Source organism: Babylonia areolata, chromosome 5 (assembly GCF_041734735.1).
Source record: "Babylonia areolata isolate BAREFJ2019XMU chromosome 5, ASM4173473v1, whole genome shotgun sequence".
NCBI lineage: Eukaryota > Metazoa > Mollusca > Gastropoda > Neogastropoda > Buccinidae > Babylonia > Babylonia areolata.
This window is the reverse complement of record NC_134880.1, coordinates 22,936,041-22,951,735: the sequence shown is the minus strand read 5'-3', so window position 1 is coordinate 22,951,735 and position 15,695 is coordinate 22,936,041. Positions and strand designations below refer to the sequence as shown.

Below are 15,695 nucleotides of genomic sequence, written 5' to 3'. Positions count from 1 at the left end.
ATAGATACTGCCATCTTTGTCTGTTCTTTATAATTCAAGGTGATACATCCCTAAATCGTACTTTTACATTTGGCACCCGAGGCGGTACAAAGCAGTTGTCTAAAAAATATTTTTAGATCAGTTGGTCCAAACAGTGTGAGGAAAAGTGTTGGATTGTTGAAACAATAACTCCTCCCTTTACCGGAAGTTTATCATACAAACGTCAGAAGCTATTCTAAACATAGAACAGCTCACCATCACTGTAAACGAGTTCACAGGAACAGCCTCTCTGTCCTGGTGAACATGGGAGGAGATAGACTTTCTTCATTCTTTCTCAAGGTAATTGTTTTTGGGTCTTTTGAATTGTTGTTGAAGACACAAGTTCACAGCTCACCCAACGAGCTGCCAATAGAGTTTGAGAGAAATAGTTGCTTTCGATATCAAAGTCGGTGTGTTTATCATATCATTGGTCGGCTTGTATTTGTAAGCCTCTTCAGCCTTTTGTCTTATTTGTTTTGTGTGTTTTTTCAAAGGGGGTAATAAAGAATTGTTTTGTTTTTAAGTTGCACACTAGCAATTGCTGTAGTTAGCTTTCAGTTGAGAAATTTGTCTGGAAGTGGAAGTATTCAAATAAGTGTTCCTGCAATGGCATAATGCATATTGTTCCACAAGTTGATAACTCTGTAACTTCATAAGGACTGGACAAATTAAGAGTGTCTTTTTAAAAGTTATGAATAAACACACACACACACACACACACACACACACACACACACACACACACACACACACACACTGCTCCCTGACAAATTGCTGACATAAATAAAACATTGAAAACATTATTGAGGTGTTAAAAGGGTCTCTCTATCTTAAAAGCATGAACAATAAAGTGCACTGAACAATACCATCTCTTATATGAGCTACACCAGTCAGTTGTGCTGAGTTTTGGACTTCCCAACTCTGCCTCTGGATGAAGTGAGGAGAGACCTTGGGAACAGTGACAACAGACATACCCACTGAGACCTTGCAATGCATCTTTGACAGATCAGTCTTCCATGCAGTCTAACAAAAGTTGGAACATTTATGTACAAAGTGGCATCGATGCTCTATAAGAATACATCTCCAAACAATCGTTCAGAAGGCAAAATTTCATCAACAACGCAAGATAGGAGCAAACTTTTCCAACAAAAGTGCCATTTAAATTGAGAACAAGGACTGCAATTAGTGTTGGACAATCTTATAGTCAGCAACTTTATCTTCTCATAACCTTATGAGTTGAATGATTATTGTCAATAAATTTTAGACACCAGTTGAAGCAGCATCAAATATGGTAAAGTGATTTGCAAAAAATAACTGTCCACAGACATGGCTCAAACTGATGAACACGAAAAGCAAAAAAATCGGGATTTCTGGATTTGAAATAAAGATTCTTAGAAAATGAAAACTGTATAAAAAGGAGCATGCACACAGTTCTGGTAAAGAATATATATATAAAAAAAGTAATGTGAAGGTCTCAAAGTGGCGTATATATGTAAATTTGCATGTGAGGTGCATAACATGATAAACTGACAAATAGAGATAACTAAATGTTGGTTATATCTGAGAGAAACAATTTCACACAGAAAAAACATGATATTGATTCTCAATGTTTTTACTCAGATCTTGAAATGAATTGTGTTCAGATGTGTTGATTTTAATGTGTTGCAGGTACAGGCTGTAGAAGAATCATTTCTCCAGTTGGAAGCAAAAGAGCGAAGTCGAGCTTTGAACATTCTTCAGTCATCCATCAATAAACTGCTGAATTTTGTTGGTGATGCTGACCTTGTGTCTGCCAGTTTGTCAGCCTCTGTGCCAGAGTCTTTCTTGTCTAGTCTGGAGAACAAGCCAAAAGATGGACCATCCTCTTGCTCACAGGAATCCACCATTGCAACAAAACAGGCAAACAAATCTGTGCTGTCTGGCCCAAGGAAAAGAAAAGGTGGAACTCGACTTAAAAAATCTAAGTGTCAAAAGAACAGTTCCATGTTCACTAATGGTAATGGATTGGAGAATGATGAGACAGACTGTTCCTTTCAAGTGGACACAGCCAGCTCACAGAACGCTAATGTCAGTGCTGCAGGTAACTCCTTGCAGCAGTCTGCAGCTGGCAAAGGCAAACAAGAGAGCAAAGATGACTTTGAGGATGACTTCCAAGAGCTGGCGGACTTTGACTATGACTTCAACCCAAGCTTACAGTCCACCAACACCAGCAGTGTTTCTAGGGCAGGGAGTAGTCACATGACACAGTGTGGCCGGAAGCTGACAGGCAAGATGCTCAGCATCTCTGCTGCCTCTGATGGGAATGGCTGCCCTGGGTCAGGAGCGCCCTCTACCTACCCGGAGCAAGTCCTGGAGGTGGCAGTGTCACATGAGGGGGGTAGCTCGCACTACGCTGGTCAGCTGCTGGCCAGCGCTGCAGCAGAGATGAAGACCAACTGCCATCTTTCCCAGGCAGCGCAGTATGGGGCACAGATCATCACTTGTTCACAGATAGAGGCTGCTGCAGAGACATCGCAGTTTGCAGGTACCGTGGTGGATTCCAATGGCAATCCTTCACAGTATGCGGGAGGGGTGATAGACACCAGTGGGGACCCATCACAGTACGCAGGAGGAGTGATTGATTCCAACGGGGACCCCTCACAATACACAGGAGGCGTGATGGATTCCAGTGGCAATCCTTCACAATATGCAGGGGGTGTGATTGATTCTAACGGTGACCCCACTCAGTATGCTAACAATGTCATTGATTCCTCGGGGGAAACCTCGCAGTATACTGGAAGTGTCATTGAGTCCACAGGGGAAGGTTCCCAGTATACCACAGGGGTAATAGAAATGGCGGACGGGCAGGAGGCTCAGCTGTGCAGCGCCCCCCATGTGCATGCTCAGTTCACGGGGGCCATGATCCCCACTGCTCAGGACGTGACGGTGTGTACCACCACGCAATACCCCGGGGCAGTGCTGGCCATGTCCATGCCAGACAGCATCAGCTACAGCGCCGCGCACTACTCTCACACCATCATGCAAGGACTGAACTGCGCCCCAACTCACCCCCAGTTCACCAATGCTGTTCTCGACATGTCCACTGCCACAGGTCGTCAGAGTGAGATAGGAATCTCCACCTCCCACCCCTCGGCACAGTATGCAGGGACCATATTTGAAGGAACCGTTATCGGTGCCCAGGCTGGTGCTGTGTGCAGTCCGTTTCAGTTCCGAAGGCCGATGTTTGAACCTCACGAAGCATTTCACCGATCTCAGGAACTGACGCTGATGCATGCCAGCATGTTGCAGCAGCAGCAGCTGTATCAACTTCAGCAGCAGGCCATGATGAGTCGATGGCGTGTGTTTGTATGCAAGGAGTGTGGGGAGAGTCTGACCCATCATCGCTCCATCAAGCCCCATCTGTTGACGCACGGGTCAAGACCCCTCAGCTGTCGTTTCTGCCGGCAGTGTCAGGTGAACGAGACTGCAATGAAGCACCACCTGTGTGGTGGCCAGCACTGGAAACAGTCTGTGAACGTCAGCCGGGAGATGTTCATGTGCCGTGAGTGTGGCAAGTTCTTCACATCCAGGAGCAAGCTGAAGACGCACATGGAGTCTGAACACCAGATGGACATGCCCAAAGACACCAAGTATACATGCAGGTTCTGTGGCCTTCAGTTGCCAAGGAAACGTTCCCTGTTCTGTCACTACCGGCAACATGCAGGAGGGCGGTTTGTCTGCCGTCTGTGCGGTGCCATCCTCAATGACTTTGTGCAGTATGCTAGCCACATGTCTGCCCATGAAAAGCTCAAGAAGAAACTGACTTGTCAGCACTGCAGCCAGGTATTTGGCAGTCATGTGAAGTTAGCAGAGCATCTTAAAGCTCACACCACCTACTCGTGCACCACATGCCAGAGAACATTTTCCTCACAGATTTCTTTGTCCAGACATGAGATCAGAGTTCATGGGGTCAAAATAAGGGTCAAGGCTACCAAGCTGAGGTCACAAAAAATGCATCAGTGTGATGTTTGTCACAAGCAGTTTCCTGGACCCAAAGACTTGGAGGCACACAACCGCGTCCATGCAGGTATGGTATTTCAGTACAGCAAAACATTTATTTCATTCTTCCATCCCTCTGTCTGTACACCTTGATTTTTCCCCTGTAACAATGTGTGGTGGTTGTAACAGTGACAGTTTGAATTAATGTCCATTTCTGATAGACTGAATGGTAGTTATATCCCACAACCAGGGCTTTAAGCCTTTCATTCCAAACTATGGTTTTAGCTGTGGTCAGTGGATAATCAGTAGCTGAGTTGATCACCTGCTTACTGAAACTTCATTTTTGAATAGCTGCTGCCATGCAGGGAGTTTGAAGCAATTTCTCAGCAAGTTTTGGTTCAATTTTTATGGATATTTTTTGCGCTTTATAAATCAAAAAGTTTTTGAGCAACATGGCTGCTAGGATGTACAGTGAAGAAGGGCTGGCTAGGATTTTGTGTGATTTGCCAGATGACAGTGAAAATAGTGGCTGTAAATTAAGAATAATTAATCAAGAGACATGATTCGTATCATCCTGATGATTACACCCGAAGTATTAGTATATAGACAGGTACACGTGCAGTTGTGTTGGAAGTGATTGTAGAAAAACCCATTGTTTTATCTTGAAGCCTTCTTTACAGGGTTTCATTTGCTGTGAAACCCCAAATCAAGACTTCATGCTTAACTGTTCCATACAGTGTGTGTGTGTGTGTGTGTGTGGTGTGGTATATTGTTTCTGGATGTATGTTTAAGTGCTTGTATGACAGCATTAATTTACAGTGGAAGAAAAGAACATAATTACACTTAAGTGTTAAGCCCAATACAATTTGCAGATATTTCAGCACCATTCCAACTCATAAAATTCAGATGGAGTCTTAAATTCTTTCTCTCTTTTTTTAATATATTATTATTATTTTTATTTTCTTAATGTATTTTGCATGTTTTCTTGTTTTCGATTGATATGTCATCTTGTCAGCACTGAACATACATTGATCATAATATTCTCAATATATTTTCCTTTTGTAGCACTGTACTCTTCTGTACTTTTGAGCAATATTTGGTTTAATTTTTGTGATTTGGTTATTTTTAGGCAGAGTTCACAGTAATTTTAGGAGGGTTATTGAACAGAATATGAGAATGTGTCATGACTTTTCTGGCATCCTCATTACAATGATTTCAGTTACAGCATTTAAAGTGTTCTGCCGGTGTACAAATATGTGATCATGTCGCATACCTAGTATTAGTGGTAAAGTAATGCTTTGGTCACAATGCCTAATCAGTGCATGGGGTTATGTGAAGACTGAATATCAGGCATCTGCTCCTTTTTTTTCTTTTCTTTTTAAAAAGTTTTTTCTTTCTAATTTTTTCCATCAGATGAGGTATAGTGTATGGATCTTTCTGCATGCTCTGACACCTCCTTGAAACTGAAACTGAAACTTGGTGATGATGATCAGATCAGAGGTGAATTTACAAACCTGTCGACTGATTCCCATGTTTTAAGGTCATGTTGTTCAGGACTTAGATCATGGTTTGGTCAAGTCGTGTTGTATGAGGGGGAGAGTCCTGGCTATGATCTCATGACCAGGAAAATGATACAGTGAATTGTAAGATTCGTGTGAATGTGTTCCACATGAATGAAACTGAAAACATTTCCCCCATGTTGTGTTGGCTTTTCCAGATGAGAAACAGCTGGACTGCACCACATGCAAGATGAGGTTTGACAGTAGAAAGGCGCTGGGAAAACACCGGCGAACACTGGGTCACTGTCAGCGTGTGGGCAAGTGTCGGGAAGCTCAGCATCTCTGCAGCCAGTGTGGTAAATCATACTACAGGTGGGACCATTAGTTCTTGTCTGATTGTGTGTTGCGTTATGGGCAGGCATGTGTTATTTGTGTGTGTTTGTGTGTGCACACGCATGCATGTGTGTCTGTACATGCAGGTGTCACTCTGCATGTGTGTGTGTGTGTGTGTGTGTGTGTGCACGCATGCATGCGTGTTTGTACATCAGTTGTCGTGTGTGTGTGTGTGTGTGTATGTATGTATGGGTGTCACTATGTGTGTTCTATGTTTTGACTGCTTGACTGCTGTTGTCCAGAAAATAGAGATTAACTTGACGTTGAACTGGATTTGACTTTGAAATTGCTTAATGAGTACTAAAGAAGTACTACATACTCAGTAATACTGATAGTGACAATAATCATGACACAAGTAGTGGTAGGAAAAGAAAAAATGAATGGGCTAGCAAAAATGTATTTATTTTTTTATTATAATCATTAGTATTAGTATTACAAGTACGAAATGATGGTTATCTTAATATGTTCTATTTTTACGAAAAATAGATTATGAATATCTGGATTGGAATGGAATTTCACCCGTTGATTTCTTTACTGTGTTTTTATGTATTCTTTTAGAATTATAACAGTTGTCTAGTAATTTAGTAAATGAGATTTTTCTGATGTAATATGTGATCATCATTTTTCAAAGTTAATGAAAAGAATGGGAAAGGGGGTGTACAAAATCAAAATGTGTGATTTTTTTGTGATTTTTTTTTTATTTTTTATAGTAAAGATGGAAAATGATGTTTAATGCCATAGAGCTGCCATGATGCACTATTCTGATGTCATTTGCATTTCATTTACCAGAAATTCAAAAAAGTCAATGAATAAGCCAGCTTGTGAAGCCAAATGATTGTTCAGATATGAATTGATGTTGGAAAACAGTGATGAACAGGAACAAAGGGCTGGGAGCAAATAAGGACATTTGAATGGCTGGTTATTTGTGGGTGTGAATGTATGCATTCGAGGAGCCATTATCATGGCATTGTGTCCACTAGCGATTAGGGTTTGAGGCCTTGTCTCAGCATGGTTTTGTGTCCTTTGGAAAGACACTTTGATTTTCCTCTGTAAATCAGTAAATGGGTACCAGACTTTGGTTGGGGATGTGGTTGGGGGTGATTAAAGTGGTAGAAAGAGAAGATTGTGGCCCACCTTCCAGTGCCAAGCTCTGGACTCAGTTGATGGCTGTAAAAGGGTATTGGACCTTAACCTATTTTTGTAAAGAAAGGCCATTTTTAAACATTACAGGTATGTGTGGGTGCCCTTAGGTCTTGTTTTCGTATGGGTAAGGCCAATGGAGGATGACAGAAGACGAGTCCTTTGATAAGTACGACTGTAAACACAATGTAATGAGCAAACAAAATGTTCAAACGTGTGTGTGTGTGTGCATGTCTGTGTTTGTGTGCACATGTGTGTGAGTGTGCATGTGTGAGTGCACATGCACAAATTCTTATATTGACATAAACATGTATGTGTCCAAAATTCTACTGTTATTGTGTGTATATTTTTAATTTATGTTTGTATCTTTTTATGTGCTATATCCCCCCCCCCCCCCCCCAATACTCCTTATGACCTCAGTACACTTGGTAAAAAAGACAAATTCTATTCCATTCTGTTCTTTTTTAATGATTTATCCCTCCAGGCGTCAGGCCCTTCACCGACACCTACGTCAGCACCAGAGCAGCAAGCCCTTCACCTGTAAGTACTGCAGCTTCCGCTGTGGGGCCAAGGACAACCTGAGGCGCCATGAAGCTCAGCATTTCTCCACGCAGCGCAACTTCATCTGCGAGTTGTGCGGGGCTGCCTTCCATGCCAAGAAGACCCTGGAGATGCATCACAGTTACAAGCACAGTTCTGAGCGTCGGTTTAAGGTCAGTTCTGGGATAGAGTTGTTGTTACTACTGTGGGTGATTTGGAGTTTGGTAATATTGCAGCATTTAGTGGACACGTGCAACTTCTTAAGAGTCTGAGTTTCAAGTTGTCAAAGCGTGCAGACTGATCCATATACACTACACTGCATCTGCTTTAAAACAGTGGAAAACAAATGAAAATATTGTTAAATAGTTGTTGATTGCTTTAAAACAATATAAAACAAATGAAAATGTTGTTTAATAGTAGTTGATAAAGGATTGTAGGTTAAAGTGAGATCTTAAGCACTATTCATTTTACTACGTAAAATAGCATAATATAAACTGAAAGTAGCAGATATGTAGTTTTGAGTTTTTATTGCAAGTAGTGGGCAGTTTGTAAAACTGACCAATGTTTGATTTTTGATCAGTATCAGTAGCTCAAGGAGGCGTCACTGCGTTCGGACAAATCCATATACGCTACACCACATCTGCCAAGCAGATGCCTGACCAGCAGCGTAACCCAACGCACTTAGTCAGTGAATAAATAATAGATAAGCTTACATAAATAAATAATAATTATGATATAAAAAAGGTAGTAGTAATGATAATAATAAAATAAAAAAAGACAAAAAAAAGACAACAATGATGATAAATAAGCAAATAAATGTAAAACATGAAGACACACATTCACACATACACCCACACATGCATAACAGATATGCACCAAACATGCAGTTTCACAGATATGAAAGCACAGTCAAATACATATAAACGTACATGAGCTCCAACACACACACACACACACACACACACACACCACACATTACCCTGCACCTCCTCTACCCCCCTCCTCCACACACTCATTTCTAGTCTATGTATCGCAGCTTCCACGGCACACACACACACACACACACACACAGATGAACACTTACTTGTACAAGCACACACACACACGCCCATATCTCCCACCCCCAACCCCACACACATATATACAAAGATATATATATATATATACGTTCCAATGTCCTGTTGCTCCCACAGTGTAGGCATGCATACACTCACATACCTCATCCTCTACCCCACGTGTTAAACAAACACTTCGTCATTTGGCAGTGGCCAGTGCTACTACATCATCAGTTAAGCCTAGTTGAGTCAGTTGCTTTGTTGACTCTTAGATTATAAAGACTGCATAAATTGTTAGCAATAAGTTTGGCAATATAGTTACCAGGAGTACGGTTGGCAGTTTGAGTATGTGAAGGTTTGGGGTTGGAATCAGAGAGCATAAAGTGTGGGCCACTGCCACTTTGGCAGCCTTTCAGTCACCTTACGGCTTATTAAGGAGGCAGCTTTTAAGCGTCCACATAACACCTTTAACATCTGATTGATTTCCGTATGACCAAGGCTGATGGTTCCCAAGACGATTCTTTTTTAGCAGCTAACAAAATTGTTTGTTAGTATGGCTCCCTGTTCAAACTTTCCCCTCCTCTTTCACTTTGAATTCTGCTTTGCATGGTACTGTGTATGACCCCACTATGGGGAGTTTATATTATACTCAATGCTTGGATAAAGATGTTTACTATTTCAAACTCATACCTTCGCATCCTTCCATGCTGTCTTGCCATGGTTCATATGCGGTATTTTTTGTTGGCCACTTAATGGCTATTGAGCACCTAAGGCAGGGGACTGTGCTGATTGGCTGAGCAGATGACGGGCTGGGACAGAGGCATCTTAGTACTGAGTTAGCCGAGAAATTTGGCAACCAGAACAGACTTATAGGCACAGTTTGTATCAGTTTGACATTGTGAGTAAATTTAACCAAACAGTGAGTACAATAAGAACAAACTGATACGCCAAGTTTACATCACTTTGACATCCTAAATAAATGTAACCAGACCGGGAGTGTAATACAAACTGCCCTTATTGACAAAATGATAAATTGTCAGATGACCTTCAGATTGCCATTTATTTAATGTCTTTTAACAACATGTCATTTGTACCTATTTGACACCACATACATGCACACACACACACACACACACGCACACTCTCTCTCTCTCTCTCTCTGTATCTCACTCTCACACACTTTCTCAGTGTCTGTCACTCTCATTCACACACACACACACACACACACAACCACACACACACAACCACACACAACCACCCAAACACACACACTCCCTCTCAACTCAAACATCACATTCCATACACTGCAGTGCACGGAGTGCCCAATGACCTTCAAAGCCCGCAACGCCCTGAACCGTCACGCCAAGACGCATTCCCGCAGCCGGGACCACGGGTGCTGGTGCGGGGCGGCCTTCAACCGTCTGTACAACCTCCGGCGCCACATGCGATTGGTCCACGGCAGTGACGACGCCCTCCCGCCCCTGCGGAAAGTGGAAGTCCTTGACCAGAACCAATCGGTCAAGCACGCGGTGAGCACGCCCCCGGCCAAGAAGATGCTGGTCAAGTCGCGCAAGGTCAAGGCTGACTGCATGCAGAAGGAACAGGAAGCGGCGGCCGCAGCTGTTGTGATAGGGGGAGGTGGAGGGGAGGATGAGGATGGAGGAGCGAGGGATGATGGTGGTGGTGGTGGTGGGGATAGTGGTGGTGCGGGAGCAGGAGGGGGGAGCAGTAGTGAGGTGGTGGTGGAGAGGGAGGTACTGCCCCAGGTGGTGGGGGTGGGGGGTGGGATGGGGGTGGGGATGGTGGGACAGAACCAGCAACAGCTGGGGGTCGGGGGGCAGAATGTCAACAACTACCCCACCTCCGCAGCCGCCGGGGGGTCAGGAGTGGGAGGAGTGATGGCCCCTGCTGCCAACATCCTCCACCCCTTCTCCCACCACCACCCTCACCCACACCACCCGCACCACCTGACAATGGAGCAGAGCTACGCCATGGTCAGCGCCACGCTGCACCATCACCACCACAACCTGCACCCCCACGACCCCTCCCACCAGCACCCCGCCCCCCTGCTGGCTGGGGCAGGGGCAGAGCATTCCACCCCCCTGGCCCCCTTCCCCCACCTCTCCCACCACCACCCCTCCCTGGACTACAGCCAGCTGCCGGCCGTCGTCCCATACCCTACCAACATCTCCACCAGCACTACCAATGGTTCAACCACCCCCACCCCCACCACCACAACCGCTGCTGCTGCAGCCGCCGCAAACGGTTCCGCCCCGCGTCAGGACTTTTTCCCTGCTGGTGTTGGTGGGGGGAGTGGGGGGATGGAGGGGGGTCAGCAGCCAGCTACAGCGGACTACACCACCAGCCCCTTCTCATTCATCCAGAACTTTCTGCTGCCTTCTGTGGGTGTGGCCAATCTCCTGGACTTGGCGCACGCCTCGGGGGCCAAGTGATGTGTGTGTTCTGCATTCCAGTTGTGTGTGTGTTCACATCTTTTTTTTTTGCTGCCTTTAGTGCTTGGCAGAATCGGTTAGGCATTAGATTTCTGATCCAGTGTTAACCAGTGGTCAGTGTTCGATGCCTGTTTGACCTTGTGTGTCTGATCTTGTGTTCAGCAGTGATCAGGGTTTGAGGCTTGTTTTGGCCGTGTGTTCCTGATCCAGTGTTCACCAGTGATAGGGTTAAAGGCCCTGCTTCGGCATTGTGTTGTGTCCTTCGGAAAGGCGGTTCACTCCAACTTCTCTCACTCCATCCAGTTGTGAATGGGACCTGACTTCCGATGGGGAAGGTGAAAACAGCGGAAGGAGAGGATTGGGCCCCGCCTTCCTGTACTGAGTCCTGGACTCCTTGGATACGAAGTCACTGCCCCAATTGCCATAAAACTAAAAGGCTATTGGACCTTTGACATTAACTTTTGTGTGTGCTGTGCCTATCCAGGGGTGTTATCCCTGTGCTGCTGATTTTGAATCCTCCGAACACAGCTGCATCCAGGCTTATCTGTCAGTCTGTCCCAGTGCTGGCAGTCCACAGGAGCTGTTGATGTAAGGTCACCATAAGGCCACACTCTGAAGAACTTGAAACTGATCCCGAGTCACTCTGACGGTGTTTAGTAGACATTGGTGCTCCCACTTCATTAGATGCATGAGGTAGTCAAGGCACTCCATAATTCACGGTCCTCAGCCAGTTTGCTGGTTCACCTCGTTGTGTTCTGCTGTACTGTGATGTATTTATTTCCACTGATTTGTACTGTTTTGTATTGTGTAACTCCTCAGTCATAACAGATTTCTTGGTGTGAAATTTGGGCTGCTCTTCCCAGGAAATGTGAATGGCCGTAGTCTTGTGCAACCTTTTCTTTTTCCTGCTTGCATGTGTAGGTTTGATTACTTCTCATTTATTGCTTCTCATAAAGTTAAAGGAAAGTGGATTTTCTTGTAGAATTTTTGCCAAGGAGAGCTCTTTTGTTGCTTTACGTTCTTTTGCATGGGCTGAAGTGCATGATGCATACTGGATCTTATTTTATCACATTTCAAAGACTAGCATCCATACCAACACTCAAGGTCCAGTTCAGTGGGAAGAATAAATTCTGGTATTACTGTGACTTAAACTTTGGACTCTTGGTCCATGGTCACACACCCTTTTCAGCCAGATCTCAATGCTGCTTCAGACGAGCTCCATAGCCTGTTGTGTCACAGTCAGAATTGGCTCACAGAGAAATGCATACCTGAGGGTAGCGAAGGGAGACAGCAGCATGGTGAAGCATGGAAATGAGTATTGAAGTAACCAAGTTTGGTTTTTTTTTGTTTTTTTTAGGTGAGCGGGGAAGAACACACATGCCTACTATTTCAAAATATCTATTTATTCCATAAAAAACATAATAAATGAGAGGTGAAGTGTTCATGGCTCACATGTGATTTCTACTGATTTAAAAACAAGAACTAAATTGAAAACACAGGTGATGGGGAGGGCAACCAGTACTTTCATATATATATTGGGTGTCCCAGTTCTGTCCGAAGTTTCAGTTTGGAAGGATCAACCATGCCTTTGAGTGAAAGTGATAAGGTTACCATGGAAAACTGCTTCAAGGAGAAAGTGAGTTTTCCTCTGATATTGGATTTTTTGGCATGCTGTTTTGAATTTGACAATACTTGCATAATTTGCGTCCGAACGTTTAGATATTTTGCAGACTTGTTCATGATACCCTAAGGTTACTGTGTGAAAATTTTCAATGAATTCAGTTTCTCTGTCACTGAGAAAATACTTGTCAAAAAGCGGTTCACTTTTTTTGGGACACCCTGATATATGTAGTCCAGTTCTTTCATCAAAATTATGATAGACGAATATATAGACGAATATAACAGACCTATCTACCCAAATCGTACTTTCGCTCACCATCTGAAATGCATGTCTGTCAAACAGAAACCAAACAGTTCTATGTTGCTAAAGCAGCCCCCATCGATTGGCACTTCATTGTTTTATGACCATGCAAAAGATGTGAATCAAAGTAAAGTTTCAAACATTCACTGTCTTCCTCATGAATTTCCAGTTGTAACAAAATTGCCAAACACATTTTCTGGCGTATTCGCGCAGGATAAGTCCAGTTCTTTTGCCAAAATTGAATAGTATATTGGACACTGTCACACAAGCTTATGCCATAGGCACTGACAAAACAAATATTTGGTGTCATATACTGTACCATGTCAAACTGATGCAAACTAGGCCTATGGTTTGCTCTGTTTGGCCAAATTTCGCGCGGCTAACAGTGAAAAGACGCCCCTCTTAGTCTGGCCCGCTCTTAGCCAATCAAACGCCTCTAACAGCTATAAGCGCTGATCCATTCCTTTGGCCAAGGAACTCCTCCTTTTAACAAAAAACATTTTTGTTTTATTTTTGTTCAGTTAACCAAACAATATAATTGAATTCTGACAAAACCTAAACAAAGTTATGGCAAGTCAGAACAGTTCACTTTTGAGCCTTCAGTCTCTAAAAGTCCATTGACCTGTTCAGTGCCAGGTAATTTTGTATTTAAAAAAGTGCTCTCCCCTTGCCAGGGAATTTTGAGGATTCAGGTGTAATAATAAAATAAAAAATTTAAAAAAGTACAAAAACTATACAGGATACAGAGTGATGCCTCCTTGAGAAACTGAAACTGATGTCCAGTTTTCATATTCTAACTCAGCCTGTACAAGTGTATTCCCCTATAGATGTTGATGTCCAGTTTTCAAGCTTTGACTTTGCCTTTTTCCCCCATGTTGATGTTCAGTTTTCATGTTTTGACTGGGCCTGTATTCCTCCATGTAATGTCCAGACCTTTGGTCCATTTTGAAGTTAGTGTGTTGTTAATAACAAGAAACAGATCTGCAGTGATAAGCATGTAAAAATTGCAGATCAGTTGACAGTTTCAAAATTTGCTGTAGTTTTCTTATATAAGCTGGATTCACAGTATGACACAGAGGTGCCAGCCATTCCAACCCACTCTAATTTAGTGCTGCAAAGTAGTGAAAACATTCACTTTGTTTAAGAATTGTGCAATGGCAAACCATGGATAATATCACTTTAGTGAACAGTTTTCCTTCTTGGTGAGTGTTAGTTCCCTTTAAGATAAAAAAAAAAAAAAAAAAAAAAAAAAGCACCTGATCATTTTCCAAGAAGCAAACTGATCTAAAGTCACAATATCGGCTGTTTGTATTTTGATTTGTGGCATTTCGGGAAAAAAGACAAAAGATTGTTCAGTATGAAAATAGACTTTGCAGTTCTTCGAGGTTTTGTTCACTACTGAAAATTTATACTCCGAACCAAAAGTCATCTATGTCTGTGATTTAAGAAGGTTGTATACAATGTGTGTGTATATGCACACACATTCTGCTTTCACTTTGTTGTAAACAAAATGATTCATGAGTTGAGTATTTAGAGTTTAGATAAGGATTTGGGGGTTGGCATCTGAGTGTACATGCTGTAGTTTTCTAAAATGATTGGTAAATGTGCAAAATCTAAATGTGATGTTGGCAGATTTATCTGCTCGTGCATTCAAATGTGGACCAAAGGGGTTGGCTGGTCCAGTTCTGGGCCTTACACCAATTGTTTCCCCTCGGCCTGTAGAGACAAAGCACATCGCCATGGGGTGAAAGCTCAGACGGTGTTTGGGACTTTTGTTGTTTTAATGTTAATTCATTCTTGGAACATTTCCATGATGAGCGCATTGTTGGTGAGCTTGTCAGGTTCCATTTACCCATGGTGATGTCTTTTCGTTCAAACTGCAGTTTTGTCATCTTGATGTGGGAACTTGTGGAAAAAAAATAATAAAGAGATTGCTAATGGATGTGGAGTCTTTTACTTTTAAAATCATTAAAAAAAAAATTACTAGGGGGAGGAACGGCTGAATCGCAAGTTTATACTTAATATATATTTGCAACTGCCTTTCCTCCCCCTTAAAAAAAAAAAGTAAATAGCACAATACAATAAAATTAAGCTTTTTTTTTTTGGACAATTTTATTCAATCATTTCACAACACACATGCTTTTGAACAATTTTAAAGAATATCCAGCTTTATTTCAAATTGGGAAGAAAAAAAAAAAAAAAAGGGGAGGAAGGCCAATGCACCTATACACTAAGTCCAAACTTGTGATTTGGCTGTTCCTCCCCTTAGTAAATCTCAATTGTAAACCCCAGCAGTTCCTCGAATTGTCCTCCACTTATGTTCAGAGGTAAGTACGGGTGCCAGTCCATCTCCAAGGAGAACAGCCTCAAGTTAAATATTAAAGTTCCACAACTGAAAATGCCATTGAAAGTGAACAACCCAGTGTCCGCCCCAAGTATCCTCCCCTTCTCTTTAGTCTCAACTAGACCACTTTCAATGACAATTCAAAGTTAACCCACCCTCTCCAAAGTAATGTTCCACTTTTGCCAAACATGGAGCTTTAAGGACTAGCACCCATACCACCACTGAAAATAACACATTTGGAAATTGAAGGGTAGACAGGGGCAAGGGGAATGTGAAGTATACCAGCCTGAAAAAGTGCACATTTTCGGTCGCTCTATTGCACCCACACACAATCTGAATGTTTTGACTTCAACA

General features: G+C 42.8%; 1 protein-coding gene across 1 annotated transcript; it reads left to right on the top strand.

The window, feature by feature from the left end:
• The first annotated feature begins 220 nt into the window (after positions 1–220).
• LOC143281990 (uncharacterized) lies at positions 221–14,939 on the top strand. The gene is made up of 5 exons (XM_076587375.1): positions 221–318; positions 1,687–4,084; positions 5,714–5,867; positions 7,513–7,741; positions 9,934–14,939. Exons 1-5 carry the CDS (start codon positions 283–285, stop codon positions 11,074–11,076), a joined length of 3,960 nt encoding a protein of 1,319 aa, XP_076443490.1. The 5' UTR covers positions 221–282; the 3' UTR covers positions 11,077–14,939.
• Positions 14,940–15,695: the final 756 nt, after the last annotated feature.